The sequence below is a fragment of the Brachyistius frenatus genome, unplaced genomic scaffold (genome assembly GCF_029030835.1).
Source record: "Brachyistius frenatus isolate BFR_SWC_R1_liver_20210118 unplaced genomic scaffold, ASM2903083v1 Contig_540, whole genome shotgun sequence".
Classification (NCBI taxonomy): Eukaryota; Metazoa; Chordata; class Actinopteri; family Embiotocidae; genus Brachyistius; species Brachyistius frenatus.
The window spans coordinates 52374-70000 of NW_027211139.1; the positions used below are offsets into that span (position 1 = coordinate 52374).

Below are 17627 nucleotides of genomic sequence, written 5' to 3' on the forward strand. Positions count from 1 at the left end.
GAGCCACTGCAGCCAAAACATCATGCATTTGTCAATTTTGAGATTTTGGGCTATTTGCTTCCATAACATGTTTTATTTCCATCGAGTGGAAAGAAAACATCCAAAATACTTAAGTCTTTATTTTACTGCACTTTTTGCCTGTAGATTTATGATATAAAATATATATATCAGGCTATGAATGATAAATGAACAAGCCCTTCTGTAAAAACCTTCATAATATAGACAGGAATAAAACTTGAAAGTTTGCTGTTTGTAAATGTGACTAAGGTGGAGATTTATAGCACAGAAGATGAGAAATAATTCATTTTTAGAATATAACCTATAGATTTACAGTACATTCACCCTGAATGGCAAAAAAATAATTCCATTGCGTGTGTGTCTTCCAGACTTTCCAAATGTTCTCGGCTGAAATGGATCCGATTCTGTTAAGTTTATGGGGTTGTGACACAAAGATTTCTTCCGATACAAAAACCCGATCTGTTTTCCAATAATTTTGCCAAATCTAGATATCTTTTTCTATAACTCATACTTTCTTTGTTCCAATATACTCAACCAAAGAAAGTGGAGACCTTCAATATTGGCAGACAACTGCAGGACACAAAAGAGAGACAATGCTGAGGCCAAATATCAGTGAAAATCATACACTTGTAAGAAGTAAGTTTGGATATTTTTAAAGGCATTGTGTATTGCTACAAAACTTTTCAGGGAAATAAATTGTTATGTCTTTAAATAATTAATTACTTAAGAAAAAATGTGGGTCTTTAGACCAGTTGAACCACTGATTTACTGTGTACTTTTAATTCTTTCAACACAAAATGTTTTTTGAAACTGTTTGAAATCTACTAACTTTCAAGAAATCTTATTTTCAGGTGATGTTCAGGGCTTTATTGTAACCAGGCAGCAGTACAAGAGGAAGGACACAAGCTTATTGAATGTGGAAGGTGGAGACGTGCGATCTCTGTCACTACTGTCGACTGCATCTGCTAATCAGTCAGTGATTTTTCTGTGCTCAACCAGCAGAAGCACAAAGTTTGAACCCGTGTAACAAACTGCAGCGTCTCTGAATGACTTTCAGTTTCCTGACTCTCCTGGTTGCTTCTTCTTGCCTTCTGGCACACCTCCCAGCACAAAGGGAGCCTTGATGTTCAGCCGATCCCTCTCAGCCTCCTCGTCTTCATCGTAGGGTTCGTCATCGTCATCATCCTCCACGTCACTGTGGTGGGGGGTGGAGTGGATGGAGACGGAGGGAGAGGGGGGAACAGAGTAGGGCCGGGGGTACCGGAAACCCTCTGGCTGTGGAGACAAGGGAGCCAATGAGTTATAAAAATCTGTGTTTCAGGACCTGAGGTACACAAAACATTTGCTCAAATAATCTGTAAAAATAGAAATTATAATTTGATTAGTACCTGAAATCTCACCAAGGTGCAGAAAAGTCTAGACATTTTGCTAAAAGTTATAGATAAACAGTTGAAATAACCAACAGTAGCTGTTAAATGATAAAAACAAATTATTGGTAGCCAAAAGTAAATGACTGTTTGAAATTGTAAATTAAAAGCTGGTTGTAGGTAAAAGTAGTAAGTGAATGGTGGAAGTAACTAAAAGGGTTCATGGTTAAAAGAAATACAAGTAACCTAAACTTTGACTAGTAAACTTCTAATTAATAGTGTTGAATAACACATTTAGTCGAAAAATTAGTTCATATCATAGAGGGGATATAAAAGTGTTCGCAGCTTCCGGGTTTGAAAAATGGTTCCGATGCAATACCAGCGAGTGCCACTAGAGGTCAGCTCCAAAAAGCCTCCGGCTCCATAGACTCCCATTCAACTTCTCTCATCAAATCCAAAGTCGATACATTTTTCCCATGAGTGTTCACAGTTTCACAATGTACGTGCAAATAGACCAAAGACGACATATCAAATGATGAAACTGAAACATTTTGTTGTTGTAAAATTTGTGCTAATTTTGAATTTGATGGCAGCAACAAAAAAGTCTGGACAGGTTCAGGATTACCACTGTCCTGCATCACCTCTTCTTTTAACAACACTCTGTAAATGTTTGGGAACTGAGACCAGTTTCTGGAGTTTTGAAAGTGAAATGTGGTCCCATTCTTGCCTGATACAGGATTTCAGCTGCTCAACAGTTCAGGCTCTGCTTTGTGGTATTTTACCAGATAAATCTCTCCTGCGTGATTGTGCCGAGTGCGGCTGAACGGTGCAGAAACAGGGAGAGTTTTACGGCAGCTGTTAGTAATTTAAAACACAAGCTGCTACATAAGGCTTGTTTCACCAAAGCCTCCTCTGAGTTTAGTTTTACTTTTTTTCTTTTACTTTATCTCCTGTAATTTCCGACAGACATCAGACCACCAGCTGTGAGAGAGGCCCCGCCCCCTTTGATCCACAGCGGAGACGAGCTGCAACAAAGATTTAATCTGACCCGAATCATTGTTGATCTGATGTTCAGGGTCCTGTTCTTGTGCTCATTAACTTGTATATTGTTGTGACGTAGCCACCGTGTTCATTTGTATACAGAGCGGGGGAAGGGAGGGAAGTGAGATCCGATCTCGCATGTGGAGACGCATTGAATGGCAGGTGGGAACAGACGGCTCAGGATGTATGATGCTGCAAGGTGGAAACAGCCTCTGAGGATTCATGCTGATGCCAAATTGACCTAACTAAAAATCAATATCATGAATTTCAAAATTCTATTTGTATCAAACCTGAAAAGTGTGAATTAGTCAGAGTCCAAGGATCGGAAGAGGATACACACACACAAAAAAGGATTGGCATCAGCACTCTCCCGGTTGATGTCTTGTCCTTCATCCAAATGTTAGGCTGTCAATTAAAACCTGACAAATGTGTGAAATCCAACGGTGTGCACGCTGTTCTTCCGTCCGTACAGGAGAGGGATTCTCGTGTACATGCATGTCAGATATCTGGCTGCAGACAGTGTTGCATTGGGAACCATCAAAAGCTCATTTTCATCTTGTGGTGCCACTCAGATATTCTACTGAACAACTCAGCGCTCTTTAGCAGTGACCAGGCCTGCAAGTGTTATTTTCATTCATTACTCCATAAAATCCTGCACATGCAGTGATAGTAGTAGCAGCATTAACCCCTGGGGGAGCTTTTCTCACCTTCGGAGGGGCCATGGGGTCCATCTGGAACTTGTCTGGGAAAGCTTTGCTCAGGGCCAGATGGCGGGCCTGAATGTAGAACTGTCAATCACAAGTCAGAGATGTACATCAACAATTAATCAACATTTTACTCAGTAGTGGAAAATAGCAAAGTACATTTAGTGAAGTACTTTATATTTCCACGTACTTTACTTACTGTTCCACTACTTTGCTGACAGTTTTAGTTTGTTTTAAGATGAAGATTTGACACAATCAATATCATAAAAAAGCTTTTAAAAATCAAATACATTGTTAAAGATGAAACCATCTGACATGCAGTTCAGACAGACATCAGATCCAACTTCAGGTATGACAGCTCCATTTCAGACTGAAGTCTATTCGAGCCAGTTGTGGTTTCGTATTTCTTCCTCATGTTTTGTTGATTATTATGTTGAAGTATATCATGATGACAGTGTGAGCAAACATGAATGCAGCAATAAACTGTGGCTCATTTCAGGCGGTATTAACCAGGATGTGACGCCGCGGTTCACCCACTCTCCTGTTCCAAATAAACATGCAGCAGCAGAAACTGACCCGGCCCAGGTATCTCCAGTCCAGCAGGTCCGACAGCCTCTCAGTTCGGTTCCGCTGTATGATGCGCTGACGTCGAGACTGCTGGCAGAAGTTGAACATGAACTGGGTCAGCTGGTTACAGGACTCCTCCGCAGAACGGAACCGCCGATCCACAATGTAAATACCTGAGAATGAGAGAGAGGAGCGGCAGGACAAACAGACAGCCGAGGGTTAACACACATCTACTGCTTCGTGTGTGTGTGTGTGTGTGTGTGTGTGTGTGTGTGTGTGTGTGTGTGTGTGTGTGTGTGTGTGTGTGTGTGTGTGTGTGTGTGTGTGTGTGTGTGTGTGTGTGTGTGTGTGTGTGTGTGTGTGTGCACCATAAGCAGCAGGGTCTGAGACGTGCTCCTCCATGAAGCAGCCGAAACCCGACAGGTTGGTGGTCACACTGGGAATGCCCATTACAGTACACTCACCTGGAGAACACAGAACAACACATCTCAGAAAATGTAAAGTACGTTTTAGAGCTTCAGGAAGTGAATTGATTAGTTGATCGAAAGAAAATGAACAGGCAACTAGTGGTAACAGGATGGACGAACCATCAACTGGACGCAGGTCGTTGGGGAATGTGCTGGAACAAGTTACGAACCATGGATTCACAACATTTATGAGTGACATATGATTCAAAAATGTTTATTAAGTTGACTGATTTATGTAGATTTCTAAACACATTGTATTTTTGCAACGGTCAGTGCAGCTGCAGGATTGTTGGTGTGTTGGATTTGCTGCACATCATGTGCACATTTCATTACAAGCCTGACCTGTCTGGCAGCAGACTTACAGACACTGCTTTGGTACAAAGGTTGCACTGGATATGTAAAATCCTGAAGTGTAAATAATGTAGGCATGCATTCACTTCCAATACACAAGGTATGCAGAATGTTAAGTCCAGTTCAGTTTGCACTGACTATTATTAAAAAGACTGAATGCAATATACTGCATCTTTAATTCTTTAATAACACCAGTTCCTCAGCAAAGCAGAAACATGAAGCATTTGTGTGTTTAAGGGCGTGAATGATTGCATATTGGGGGCTACAATGCGAAGGTCAAAGGTTACCAGGTGTGTATCCCCACGGTTCATAGTAGGACGGGAACACTCCGAGGTTACAGCCGCGGACAAAGTCGTCATAGTCCATCGGCAGTAGAGGACTGGTGGAGGACAGGAACTCAGGGTGGAAGATAACCTGAGAGGAGGACACAGACACAGACTCATTTATTCACTCAGCAGGATTTAACACATATCTGTATTGATGTTATGATGATCCTTTGATTAATTTTATGTTTTCATGACCCTTGACTGCCAGACACATATTGTTCTTCTTTGTACACACTGTTCATTAAATGAAAGGGTTTCTGTGAAGATTTAGATATTTGTGGTCAACTGTGATGGCCTTTCCTCTATTACCATTGTTAGTTTAAGGAAAAAAGTACATATCTCAGACTGGTTTCCATGGAGTAATACATGTTCTCCAGAAGATTTAATTCATTAAAACCCCATTTCCAAAATGAACCCATATTAAATTGAAAATAGAAGTTGAGATATGTTGAAACTGAGAAATGTGATTGTTTTATGGAAAATATGTGTTAAAAAAAAAGTTGTGACAGGGTCAACAAAAGACTGGACTTTATAAAACCAGAAAGAAAAAAAACACCTGGTGGAACATCTCCCAATTAATTATGTTAACTAGCAACAAGTCAGTTGCATGATTGGGGATAAAAAAAGATCTCAGCGCCTCTCTGCAGTGAAGATGGGGAGAGGTTCATCACTCTGGGAAAGACTGTGTTGGAAAATAGACCAAAAATGTCAGAATAATGTTGTGTTGTGTGAAATTGCAAAGTTTCAGAGAATCTGGAGAAATCTCTGAACACAAGGGACAAGGCTGGAAACCAATATTGGATGGTGGTGATCTTCGGGCCCTCAGGCAGCACTGCATTAAAAACACACTATTCTGGAGTGGAAATCACTGCATGGGCTCAGGAACACTTGTGAAAACCATTGTTGAACTATGAAATGAGTGGAAAACTCATGAGATAAATGAGTGCACTGGATGTGTAGCTGCCTTCTCAAGCAAAATTGCTCAAATAAACGGTGGCTGCAACATTTAAACTGTATGAACAAATTCATAGTTTAAATGTATGAATTTGTGCACATTTCTTCATCGATGAATATTCAAATCTACTTACAGATCAGTCATCACAAACACACTTTTTTACCACATGATGATCTGAACCACATGAAGGAAACTCGCAGGATGTGTCGTCTACCTTGACGCGGTCGTTCCTGGAGTTGAAGAGGCCGATGCGTCTGACGTTGGACAGGATGGGATCTGTGGAGTCGTCCAGCATGTTGTGAGTGGTCACTGGAGGAAGGCTGTGTCTCTGCAGCGTAAAGTGTGTCATTAACACAGTGAAACATAAGTGCGGAGACAGGAAGAGGGACAAGTTAGCTCGGCCTCTAGTTTCTAACGTTTATTTCTGTTTTTAACCTTTTTAAAGCTGCTTGTATGATGAATGTTGGAACAAATTGAACCAATTACTACTTGATCTTTTCTTTGCAGCTTGAGCCCACATGCTGCACTTCCACAGGGATGATAATGTCAATCAATTAATCAGTTTTTACAGCTCAGTCCACTGCATCAGCAAACACCACTGGACAGAGACCTCATGCATCTGCAGTGGAGAATCAACAGTCTGCTTTCCTGTCCTGTATGCACACATACATGTAAATGTTTACATGGCAGCATTCATATACTATACATCCTGCACAGGAGCGAAGAGATCAAACATTAAGGGTGTTTGAGTCGGTGGTCCACGAGTGTCAGACACTATTTAAAGCTTGGGCTAATGATATCCGATTACCACTGCCTGATCTATGCAAACAAATGACAGTAATGAAACTGACCTCAGTCTTTTTAACCTGCCATTACCAGCCAGTCAGTCAACAGCAGCTGCTGTATTGGGACCTACCGCTAGATCACACTGGAGGTTAGAAAGATGGTCATTCTTTTGTACTTTGGGTGAACTGAGCCTTAATGACAGAAATCTACAAGGCTGTAATTGAAAAGTGGGGGTGGAGGTTGGGGGAGAGGACTACACATAAAAAATGACACCGAGAAATAATCACAACAGCACCATCAGGAGTCTCCGCTCTATCATTCTCACACTTGTAGTCGATACGACACGCTCTCCATTTCCGACCACTGAAATATTGACGTCGGTAAACATTCATTTAATTGTGGAGGACCTTTTTATTGGTGCTTTGTTGGTATCACCGAGCTCTAACATACATCACCCTGACAGAGCCACTCTATTGGCCTGCGGTCTGGGGTGCAGGGAGATAATCAACCCACGTTCTGCTTGGTTACGACTCTGACTTCATTCATTCAGGTTTTTTGTCTCGGGGGAATCCCCCTCGCCTCCGTTTGTAATTTATCTCCAGCAGGGGCTATTGCTCTCATTGATCAGTCTGGAGGAAATGTCACATCCATTCACAAAAACAGAGCTGAGGATATGAGACGAAGCTGCCGGACATTAATCCTCTGCAACATTTTCTATTTTTCTCCCTGTAGGCTATTTTTACACTGATGTACAGTGTGAAGTAGAGTTTTATTAACTTATTTACATAAGTGCATTTGTGTTTTGAAGTTTGTGGGCTCTTTTCTACATTTCTGTTTAAATATGACATCAGTTATTTACAGAAGTTCTAGAAGTAGATCAAGAAAACTCCAATGAAACAAATGGCATAAAAATAATTGCGTACGGTACATATCTGTGATTGTGAACCTTCAGTATCTGGTGTGACCAGCCATGAATGCAACTAAATGTTTCTGGTTACTGTTGATCAGCTTGGAGGACTTTGGTCCACAGATTGGTGAGTCCAAACTCTTTAGAGACGGTTCTGTAACATTTTGCAGTCTGATAAGCATCAACCACTCTTTTTCTAATCCTCCTTTGTTGGTGCTGTGATACACTTCTTGTGTGTCTTTGTGTCATGTCATTTTCAAGTTAAATGCAAATCCAAAATGTTCACACAGATGTGTAATACTGGATCATATAATATCAAAGGTTCTCGTACTTTCAAGCACCACTGTACACCAGCATGTTATTAAGCGAGTGTCCCAGTGAGGTCCTCAGTTCCCTATGTGTCATAATTAAAGTCTGCACATGGGTGCTTTTCCTTTGAGCCTTACGCATAGCCGATGCACAAAGTGCCACATGACAACAAATCCACTTGGCTGAGTTTGCTATGGAAATATGTGAATGCTGGCATACAGGAATCAGGGGATATGTTCTACAGCCATAAATTGTATATTTAGTGAATGATTTTTTTTTTAACAACAAAGTCAATCATTCATCCAACACGTAGCCAAATGGTGAACTAGTGCAAAACACAGGTGGAGTTCTCATATGCCCGAAGAATGAGTCGAGCTTATGAAACGCATGCATCAGTCTGCTTCAATACAACAACCAGAGATGAGTTTCTTTGTCGTATGGTCGAGAGTCACCCTGAGAAACAGCAGCCATTTACCTGCCTGAGGCCAAGTGCTCCAGTGACTGCTGTCCAATGAGTTAACATCGCAAAGATCCATGTGAGCAACTCATCCCCAAATTCACATTGTGGTCAGACTCTACATGGATTCAGTCTTCAGCCTGACTTTTGTAAGGAGTCAGTTTCATCTGTCCATAGATAGTAAACCAGCACTGCATCCTTCCATCAATACACTAACAGATAGTCTCTTCCATGTCAGGACTCTTACTGTTTCGTGCAGGAACTTAGACCGAGTCGTGTTGTTTCAAATCACACTGACCTTAAATGACCTCATCATGTGACTACATCAACCTCCAAAATATCTGCAGCTTTCATTATTTTACCCAGAAATCAATGTGTTTTTGTGTCCTCTGTTTAACACTCAATAAACACACTGATTCTTCTGTCCAATAGTTCCAATAATCCACATTATTATCAATAATACCAGGAGTTGGTTTCTGTAAACTGAGAGTAGAAGGATCAGAAGAAGCTCCAGTACCTGAGTGGCGTATATGGCTCTCTTCATTAGCGTGAAGTCGTCTCGGTCCAGGATGGTGTTCATATCAGGGATCTGCCCTCTGAAGACAGACAGCAGACAAACACCATCTTCATTAATCACAGCGGACCAGCGCTAGTGTACACAGCAGCAGGACATAAACGTTCCTCTACAGTCTACTTACTTTAACAGAGCATCATAGAGCTTTTTACCAAACTTCTCCTTCACAGTGTGAGCTGTATCCCTGTGAGACACCAGGACAAACATGAAGACATGAACCTTTGACCCAAACTCAGTTTCAGCTGCAATCACTCAACATTTCAAAATAGTATTACGTAAAACAGAAAGTCCACCAAGCAAATCACACAATGGGTAATAATAAGAACTTCTGCTCCACTCTGCAGGACATTATCTGTCATTGCCTTCACCATGAGCCAAACATATTCATCATTATATGTGATCTGCTTCTGTTATGGTCAATGTTTGGGTTTCAGCAGCAGAGATAGCTGTTGAGGATGAGGTCACATTAATATTGATTGTTGGTGGGAAATGAACAGGGTTCTTCATGCTTGATGCTTCATTGAACTCCACCTCTACCTCCTTCCTGAGAGGTTAAGTGTCTCTATTATAAAGGTGACTGTTTCTTCTGGCAGTTATTAATCATATGGTTTGTTTTTACTGTTAGATAAATATTGCAGGTGAGGACGGCCTCCTCGTGCAACTGCCCACATAAACACTGAGCATCTTCTAGGAAGGAAACAAGAGCTGTCACTGAAATTACTCTGCTCAAATAAGGATTAATTAAGTACACAGATGAGTTCAAATATTTTAATTAGTGAAAAACATTGATTGTTTCATAACAATGGCACCTGAGAGACTTTGACAACGGACAGAGTATCAGGTCAGGGCACCACTGAAATGTGAAGGCTGGTGAGATACTCTTGATCAGCAGTTGGGATTTCTTACTGACAACAGTCGGAGAAGAGATGAACCATGAACCAGTGTTGGGCTGTTCGAAGATGTGCAGGAACAATTCTTAAAACAAACTTAAAACCTTCGGAAATGTAAAGGTTTATGGTACCAGGTACCACAGGGCACCTTCAGAGGTCTGGTAGACTCCATGACTTGGTGGAATAAACAACACTGCATGGCAGCATCAAGAGTAAATTAGGTCTTCAGAGATCATGTACATGGGGAGATCAATAACTCCTGAGACTACTGCTCGTTCACAGAGAACACAACTCTCAACAGGTCTTTAACGAAGCCCCAAGTTAAACTTGCAGAAATTGCTTTATGTGTGGCCAGGAAATGTATAGCAATGACATAGAAATCTGATTCCCTACTTTCATCAACAAATGTCTGTGGAAATGAACGATTGTATTCTTCTTAATTTATTTAATTTTATTTCATTTATTTGTCTATTTTTCTTTCTCAATTTTTTTCTGTAATTTTCTGTCATGTTTAATGTAATGTGTTCTGTATGTTCGGTACGTTCTCTTGCATTCTAAAAATGTTTGGAAAATACCCCCCCCCCCCCAAAAAAAAAAAAGGGAAAACTCTAAAGCTCTCTTCTGGCAAAATTTTAAAAGTTCTTATTCAGATGATAATTTCACTGTGAAATTCTAAAAACAAGGACAATGCTTGTACATATGCACATATGCTTTTTCCTTTGTTGCCTGGAATAACTTGGCTTGAACGATGTTGAAAGATTGTCTTGATATTAAAGTTAATTAGTGTTTTAAATGCATTTAAGTCACTGTGTTTACATATGGACGGCAAAACCTTAAAAATACTTATTTGGCATAAACATTTTTTTTAAATTAGGTTTTAAAGAGGCAGACTGTTTAAAACATATAAAAATGAACTAAACTCAAGGTTAAAAAGAGACCACATTGTCCAAACAATACAAATATCTCTAATTATTGAATGTAGTGATGCTTCTGTGCAACAGCTGGAGAATCCAGTGAAATAACTGAGTTACAAACTGGCTGCAGTGTTTTTAATGGCTTCAATTCACGTATCTCCACCTCTGAAAGATGCAGCATCACGTCACACTGCTGTTCTCTGTGCACGAGCAGTAATCTCCGAACTTATTGATCTACCCTCGTACAGTCTATATTCCTCGGTAGGTTGGAGGTGATAACGTTGTAAAGCTTTGGCTCATTAGTGAACTGTTTTATCTGCTTGAGTCCAGAAGATGTCTGCTGCCTTCCTGCTTAATCACTGTACATGAATCTGGTTTATATGAATGCACTGCATGCACACTATCATCTGATTATTAAAATGATCAATCAGAGCGGATCATACCAGAGCTGTTTGCGTACTGCCTGCCCCTTCAGGGACTCCACATTGAAGTTGTTGGTTTTAGCTGGCATGATGAAGAAAACTACCACCGTCACATCGTTTCTGTGGACCTGTAGAGAGAACGAAGAGGAATTCCTCTAACACATTTGGTGCACCCAGCAGAATACTACCAAACATGTTAAGAAACATAATGTCCTCACCCGCAGCAGGTAGTTGAGTCTGGATAGTGATTCAAGGAAAATATCAGCTCCCTTGTTGGAGAACTCGTAGCGTCCAGCAATGAAGAAGAAGAGGGTTTTCTCCAGGTTGAAGTCCAGATGACTGACAGGTTGATTGAAAAAAAGATCAAGATTACAATCAGACTCTCTCCAATCAGACAAAATCATCAACCTTGTATACAAAATGTGAATGGCCCTAATGAGAAGACTAAAATTTAACAGCTCAAAACCCATCTCAATGATGTTACTAATGCAGCCCACCCACCCATAGAAGTGTCCTCTGACAAACTCTTGGATGCGGGCCTTGCTGGTGGAGTGCAGGTTCTGAAACTCATGCATGGCCGAGAACTTCTTCACATTCAGCCCATTTGGAGTCACCACATCTGTACCAACACAAGGAGAAGGCCCGGACAGTCAGAGGCGGGCTAAGTGTCAGAGAAATGGTAAGAGTGGACTAAAAATCTGGCCTCATCCTTTTGATGACCCTGAGTGATCGACCAGTACAACCCCGCTTCCAAAAAAGTTGTGATGTTGTGTAAAATGTAAATGAAAAACAGAATGTGATGATTTGAACACAACAAAACACAGGTATTAAACAATACTCTGTAAATGTTTGGGAACTGAGGAGACCAGTTTCTGGAGTTTTCAAAGTGAAATGTGGTCCCATTTTTTTACCTGATATAGGATTTCAGCTGCTCAACAGTTCCTTTGTCATATTTCTCATTAAAAGATGTGCCACATTTTTTCAATGGGTGACAGGTCTGGAATGCAGGAGGCCAGTTTATCACCCGAACTCTTCTACTACAGAGCCATGAGATGTTGGAGATGTTCTACCATCTGTTGTGGCCAGTGCATTGTACTTCACTGTAGTCTGCTGGGGGAGCAGCATTGGAGCCGGAGACACCAACAGACTTAACAAACTGGTGAAGAAGGCCGGCTCCATCATCGGCTACAATCTGGATAGTCTGGAAAAGGTGGTGGAGAGGAGGACGCTGAAGAAACTATTATCAATATTGGATAATCCTGTCCACCCTCTCAACCACCTGCTGCAGGGACAGAGGAGGACGTTCTCCAAAAGACTCCTCCAGCTGCTGTCACAAGGACAGATACAGGAGATCATTCCTGATACAGGAGATCATTCCAGATACAGGAGATCATTCCAGATACAGGAGATCGTTCCAGATACAGGAGATCGTTCCAGATACAGGAGATCATTCCAGATACAGGAGATTGTTCCAGATACAGGAGATCGTTCCAGATACAGGAGATCATTCCAGATACAGCAGATCATTCCCGATACAGGAGATCGTTCCAGATACAGGAGATCGTTCCAGATACAGGAGATCATTCCCGATACAGGAGATTGTTCCAGATACAGGAGATCATTCCCGATACAGGAGATCGTTCCAGATACAGGAGAGTTCCAGATACAGGAGATCGTTCCAGATACAGGAGATCGTTCCCGATACAGGAGAGTTCCAGATACAGGAGATCATTCCCGATACAGGAGATTGTTCCAGATACAGGAGATCATTCCCGATACAGGAGATCGTTCCAGATACAGGAGAGTTCCAGATACAGGAGATCGTTCCAGATACAGGAGATCGTTCCAGATACAGGAGAGTTCCAGATACAGGAGATCGTTCCAGATACAGGAGATCGTTCCCGATACAGGAGATCGTTCCAGATACAGCAGATCGTTCCCGATACAGGAGATCGTTCCCGATACAGCAGATCGTTCCCAATACAGGAGATCGTTCCAGATACAGGAGCTCATTCCTGATACAGGAGCTCATTCCAGATACAGGAGATCATTCCAGATACAGAAGATCATTCCTGCCGACCGCAAAAAGACTGCACAATAAATCACCTCTGGAAAAATCCATTACACAACAATAACTCCCTTGCACTGCTGTTTTGTTTTGTTTTGTTTTGTTTTGTATGTTGTTTTATTCTAATTCATTACACTGTTGTTTAGGTTTAGGTTTTGTTTAGTTTAGTTTATTTAATATTATTTATCTTATTTTATTGTATAGAATGTGCATTTTTTTATGCTGCTGTAACATAGGAATTTCCCTCTGAGGGATTAATAAAGTATATATCTATCTATCTATCTATCTATCTATGCTGTTGTAAAATATTAAGAATGTAGTTTGACATTGTTTTGCTGAAATAAACAAGTCCTTCCCTGACAAAGATGCTTTTGAACTGAGCACTGATAACAAGCTGGATGGTCCCTCTCCTCTTTAGCCCTGAGGATGCAGCATCTATGATTTCCGAAAGGAATTTCCAATTTTGATTTATCAGACCATATGTTTTAACTGCATGTAATTGTCTTGCTGTAAAGCACTTTGAACTGCATTTCTTGTATGAAAGGTGCTAAATTAATAAAGTTTATTACAACATATTGTTATTATTAACTTCATCTCAGTCAATCTTAAATGAGCTAAATTTAGCTTTACACAACTTTTCCAGTCTTTTGTTGACTCTGTCCCAACTTTTTTTGAGGCGTGTTGCTGACATCAAATTCAAAATCAGCATATTTTTTTCATAAAATAAAAATAAAAACATTCTCTGTTTCAACATTTGCTATGTTGTCTTTGGTCTGTTTTCAATTGAATATGGTTTTATGTGATTTGCAAATCATTGCATTCTGTTTTTATTGACATTTTACACAATGTCCCAACTTTTTAGAAAACGGGGTTGTTGGATGGACGGTCAGACCAACCACCGAACAAACATCACCACCCTGAAACAGAAGTTTCTATGAGGAAGCTATGAAAGCGGAGCAGTGAAACTCCACCTGGCGTCCTGTGAAGCATGTGTTTGGCCTCCACAGCAGTGATGTGGGACACGGTGGTGAAGACGTGAGCACAGTGGACCGCTGCCCTCTCCAGGCAGTATCGATGGTAGATCTGCCTCTCACCTGCCTCCTTGTCGATGTCGAACTACAACACACACAGAGATATTCATCATTTAATGTTTCCATTTTGAATCTTCGGACTGCAGATATGTCTGTTTTTCTACGTCAGTGTGGAAACTTTCACATTACAGCCAAGAAGGCATCACCACTGTACAGCGGGGTCCTCGTCTCTAAACTGTGTTTGAATGTAGCTTTTACCGCTCATGGTTTCTTTGTTCTTTGGGAGCTCGTAGAGATTCTGTTTCTGTTGATGTGGATTTCTCCTGTTTGTTCAATACTTTGTTTTGTGGTTTCTATTTGTTTAAGCTTTTTTCATTGTCACATATTGTAAATAAACAGTTATTAACACTCAGCAATCTGTCTCTGTGGCTGATTGGGATTTAGGAGGATGAGTTTCTTAAAGTGGTTAACAGCCAAAGAAAATAAAATTCAACTGCAGATTTTACAGACAGCAAGAAACACATCTACTCCAACATTAAGTCCGATGTTTTTTTCAGTGTCATCACTGTAAAGTATCTGTTTTAAATTGTTTTAGTTACTTTGATATTTTACAACATTGGTGGTATTCTGTAATTCAGACAGTAGATTAGTGTAATCCAGTTGCATCAAATTGACTGTATTTCTTTTGTGATGCAGAAAAAGTAGCTCACAGAAAGCTGTCCCGACACCTGTCTTGATACTGGTGGCTTCAACATAGACAATCTGTCAGACATCAGGTCTCAGCCCCTCAGTCTGATGGGGCCACTCTGTGTTTACTTCACAGTACTGATTCTTTTACATTAAAACTAAAGTGGGACCAGAGAAGTCAACATAGTTTCAAAAATTTGTTAAAAAGTTACACCGCCCACATTGTTGCTTATTAAACATTTATTCTTAAAGCTAAGGTCAAATACTATTTTTGTATTTTTGTATTGATATACATTCATTTCTTTTGATCAACCAGCTATATTGAGAAGTTCTTATTATATTTGACGATAATGTTCTGATATATTTGCCCTACCTCACAGTTGCTGGGTAATATCTGTCTTTATAATTGAATTCAATACATTCAAAGCCCATTAAATTATCTTAAACTCTGATCACACGTATAGAAATTTAAATCCTTCAAATGACACAAAGAAACACATTTCTTAAAATAAATGAAAAAACATCAAAGCACTCATGTCTCTCAGCTTCAGAGTGGCTTCTTCATAGTATTGTATTTAACTGCATATCCTTGTGAGAAGCTGAAAGGTCGGTCTGTTGGTGCTCACTTCCTGTCTGGTAAAGAGAGGAAGACTATCATATCCTATTTCATTCCTCTAGAACTCAAAAAATAGAACCAAAACTTATTTTACTTTTACATCATATTTCTAACACGTTAAAAAGCAATGCAGATTTACCACAATGTACACTAGTAATGTAATTAAGTATACAACATTTTCAGAAATTTGTCACTTTTTGTCACCACTGAGCACATTACACATTCAAAACCTGCTTTTCATGTACCTACATGTCACATGGAAGAAAAAAAGAAGTTAACACAAGCTCCGTTTATTCAGATAGTCTAGTTTAAAATAATATATTCTGATTTTATTTTAATTATGAAAACTTTAAATTATTTATTATTAATTATGAAGACTGAAAACAACTCACTAGCTTAAAGGTCTTGCTTTGTTTTTCCATGCTGGCTGCATCTCGTCTCACTGATAACCAACCTGAAAAATGCATATTGATACGATTCCATCGATAGAACAGGTGAAGTTCCTCTGGACTTCATTTTGAAGCTGAGGGTCATCTGTCAATTACCCATTGAGCCAGTGAGCGACCTTTAGCTCCACACTGACCTTTAGGACGTGAGCAGAGCACAGCCAATTACAAGCACCACACTGATCCCTCCACATGCAACTCAACATTACTAATGATGCTCTAAGTGGCTGTAAAAGGCCTGAACCTTCGAATGGGAAAATTCATCTTAGGCCAGATGTGTGTGTGTGTGTGTGTGTGTGTGTGTGTGTGTGTGTGTGTGTGTGTGTGTGTGTGTGTGTGTGTGTGTGTGTGTGTGTGTGTGTGTGTGTGTGTGTGTGTGTGTGTGTGTGTGTGTGTGTGTGTGTGTGTGCAGATGGGACAGATATGTGTGTGAATTGGCAGGATTTTTGCAAACACATGGTTGGATCTGGAACAATGGGAACATTGTGGGAATTTTGCTGCGTTCCAAACGACACACTTCCCTCAACACACTAACAGATATTGTTCTTATATGTCAGGACTCTTACTGGTGTAGTGCAGCAATTTTTACAGGTTTGTGTTGTTTCAAATCACACATTGCTGTTCTGCACTGACACTAGGGACACTAAGCTCCGCCCACCAATAGCTGTAACCTGACTGCACCACAGGCCTGTCAATCAAACAGACATGCCCCCAAAAACAGGTCTTCTTGAATCTTCTTTTCTAATGAATGAGGGATTATTTTCAGATGGACCTCCAGAAAACTAAGAAGAAGGAGTGACTTTAGCTAACAACACCGAGATAACTGGTGGACACATTTTATTCACTTTGGATTTGATGAGAGAAGTTGAATGGGAGTCTATGGAGCCGGAGGCTTTTTGGAGCCGACCTCTAGTGGCACTCGCTGGTATTGCAGCTGAAGACACTTCTGGATCAGAACCATTTTACAGACCTGTAAACTATGAACAGTTTTTAATCCAGTTGATGGTGGGTACCTTTTCACCTAAAAGAACCATAACGTAATGACATTTTCACTGTATTTCCTTAAAAATCTGAAATTAATCAGAACTGCTTCAGTATTGCTTGTGTCACAGTTAGCGTGTGGAAATTTAACTAAACAGGAATAATTTAGTTTTATGGAAGCTAATATCAACTCACAGGTTTAAGCTCTTTGATTTACAAAAGGGGGTTCAGATTTGAAAACGACACCAGATCTGCATCACCATGTAACTTCACATGGGAATATCTGCTTTGTGTCCCTCCAGTTTCCAACAGTGACCTTGTGTGTTGGTGTAGTGCAGGTGTCCGACCCCTCTTCACTGCTCACCTTGTCCAGGTTGTTGTAGAAGTCAACACTCCCAGCACACAGGTATCTTCCTAGCAGGGTGGCATGTGTCGTGAATACCGTTGCCATGGGAATCTTACGGGAGCGAGAGAGAATGAGCCCGGTGCCCGCCTGCCACTCATGGAAATGAGCAATGACGTTGGGCTTGTCTCCGAGGTGGTCTGTCAACTGAAAAACAAAAGATGGTGCTGGAGTTGGAAATTGTGCAAACTTAGTTACCTCCCATTGTAACTACAAGCTGCACTTTCAGACTTCTGAAGAACAGAAAGTAGGAGGTTTAACATTTAGCAACTTCATTGCTGAGCAGTGTGCTGAACTTTGACCTCTTTGAAGAACCAGGCGATCAGGGAGCCCAGGATGA

At 40.6% G+C, this 17627-nt stretch overlaps 1 protein-coding gene across 1 annotated transcript in view; it reads right to left on the reverse strand.

Moving 5' to 3' along the window:
* Positions 1–859: 859 nt before the first annotated feature.
* Positions 860–17627, reverse strand: part of gys2 (glycogen synthase 2) — a 21849-nt gene continuing 5081 nt past the window's right edge. The window contains exons 2-15 of the mRNA XM_069688194.1: positions 17590–17627; positions 17249–17434; positions 14095–14239; positions 11557–11674; positions 11274–11394; positions 11077–11183; positions 8954–9013; positions 8773–8851; positions 6011–6124; positions 4803–4929; positions 4066–4161; positions 3707–3870; positions 3134–3214; positions 860–1293 (exon numbers count right to left, since the gene is read on the reverse strand). The exon at positions 17590–17627 is cut by the window's right edge and continues 154 nt beyond it. Coding sequence (XP_069544295.1) covers positions 1072–1293; positions 3134–3214; positions 3707–3870; positions 4066–4161; positions 4803–4929; positions 6011–6124; positions 8773–8851; positions 8954–9013; positions 11077–11183; positions 11274–11394; positions 11557–11674; positions 14095–14239; positions 17249–17434; positions 17590–17627 — 1658 coding nt within the window. The 3' untranslated portion in view covers positions 860–1071. The remainder of the gene's footprint in view (positions 1294–3133; positions 3215–3706; positions 3871–4065; positions 4162–4802; positions 4930–6010; positions 6125–8772; positions 8852–8953; positions 9014–11076; positions 11184–11273; positions 11395–11556; positions 11675–14094; positions 14240–17248; positions 17435–17589) is intronic.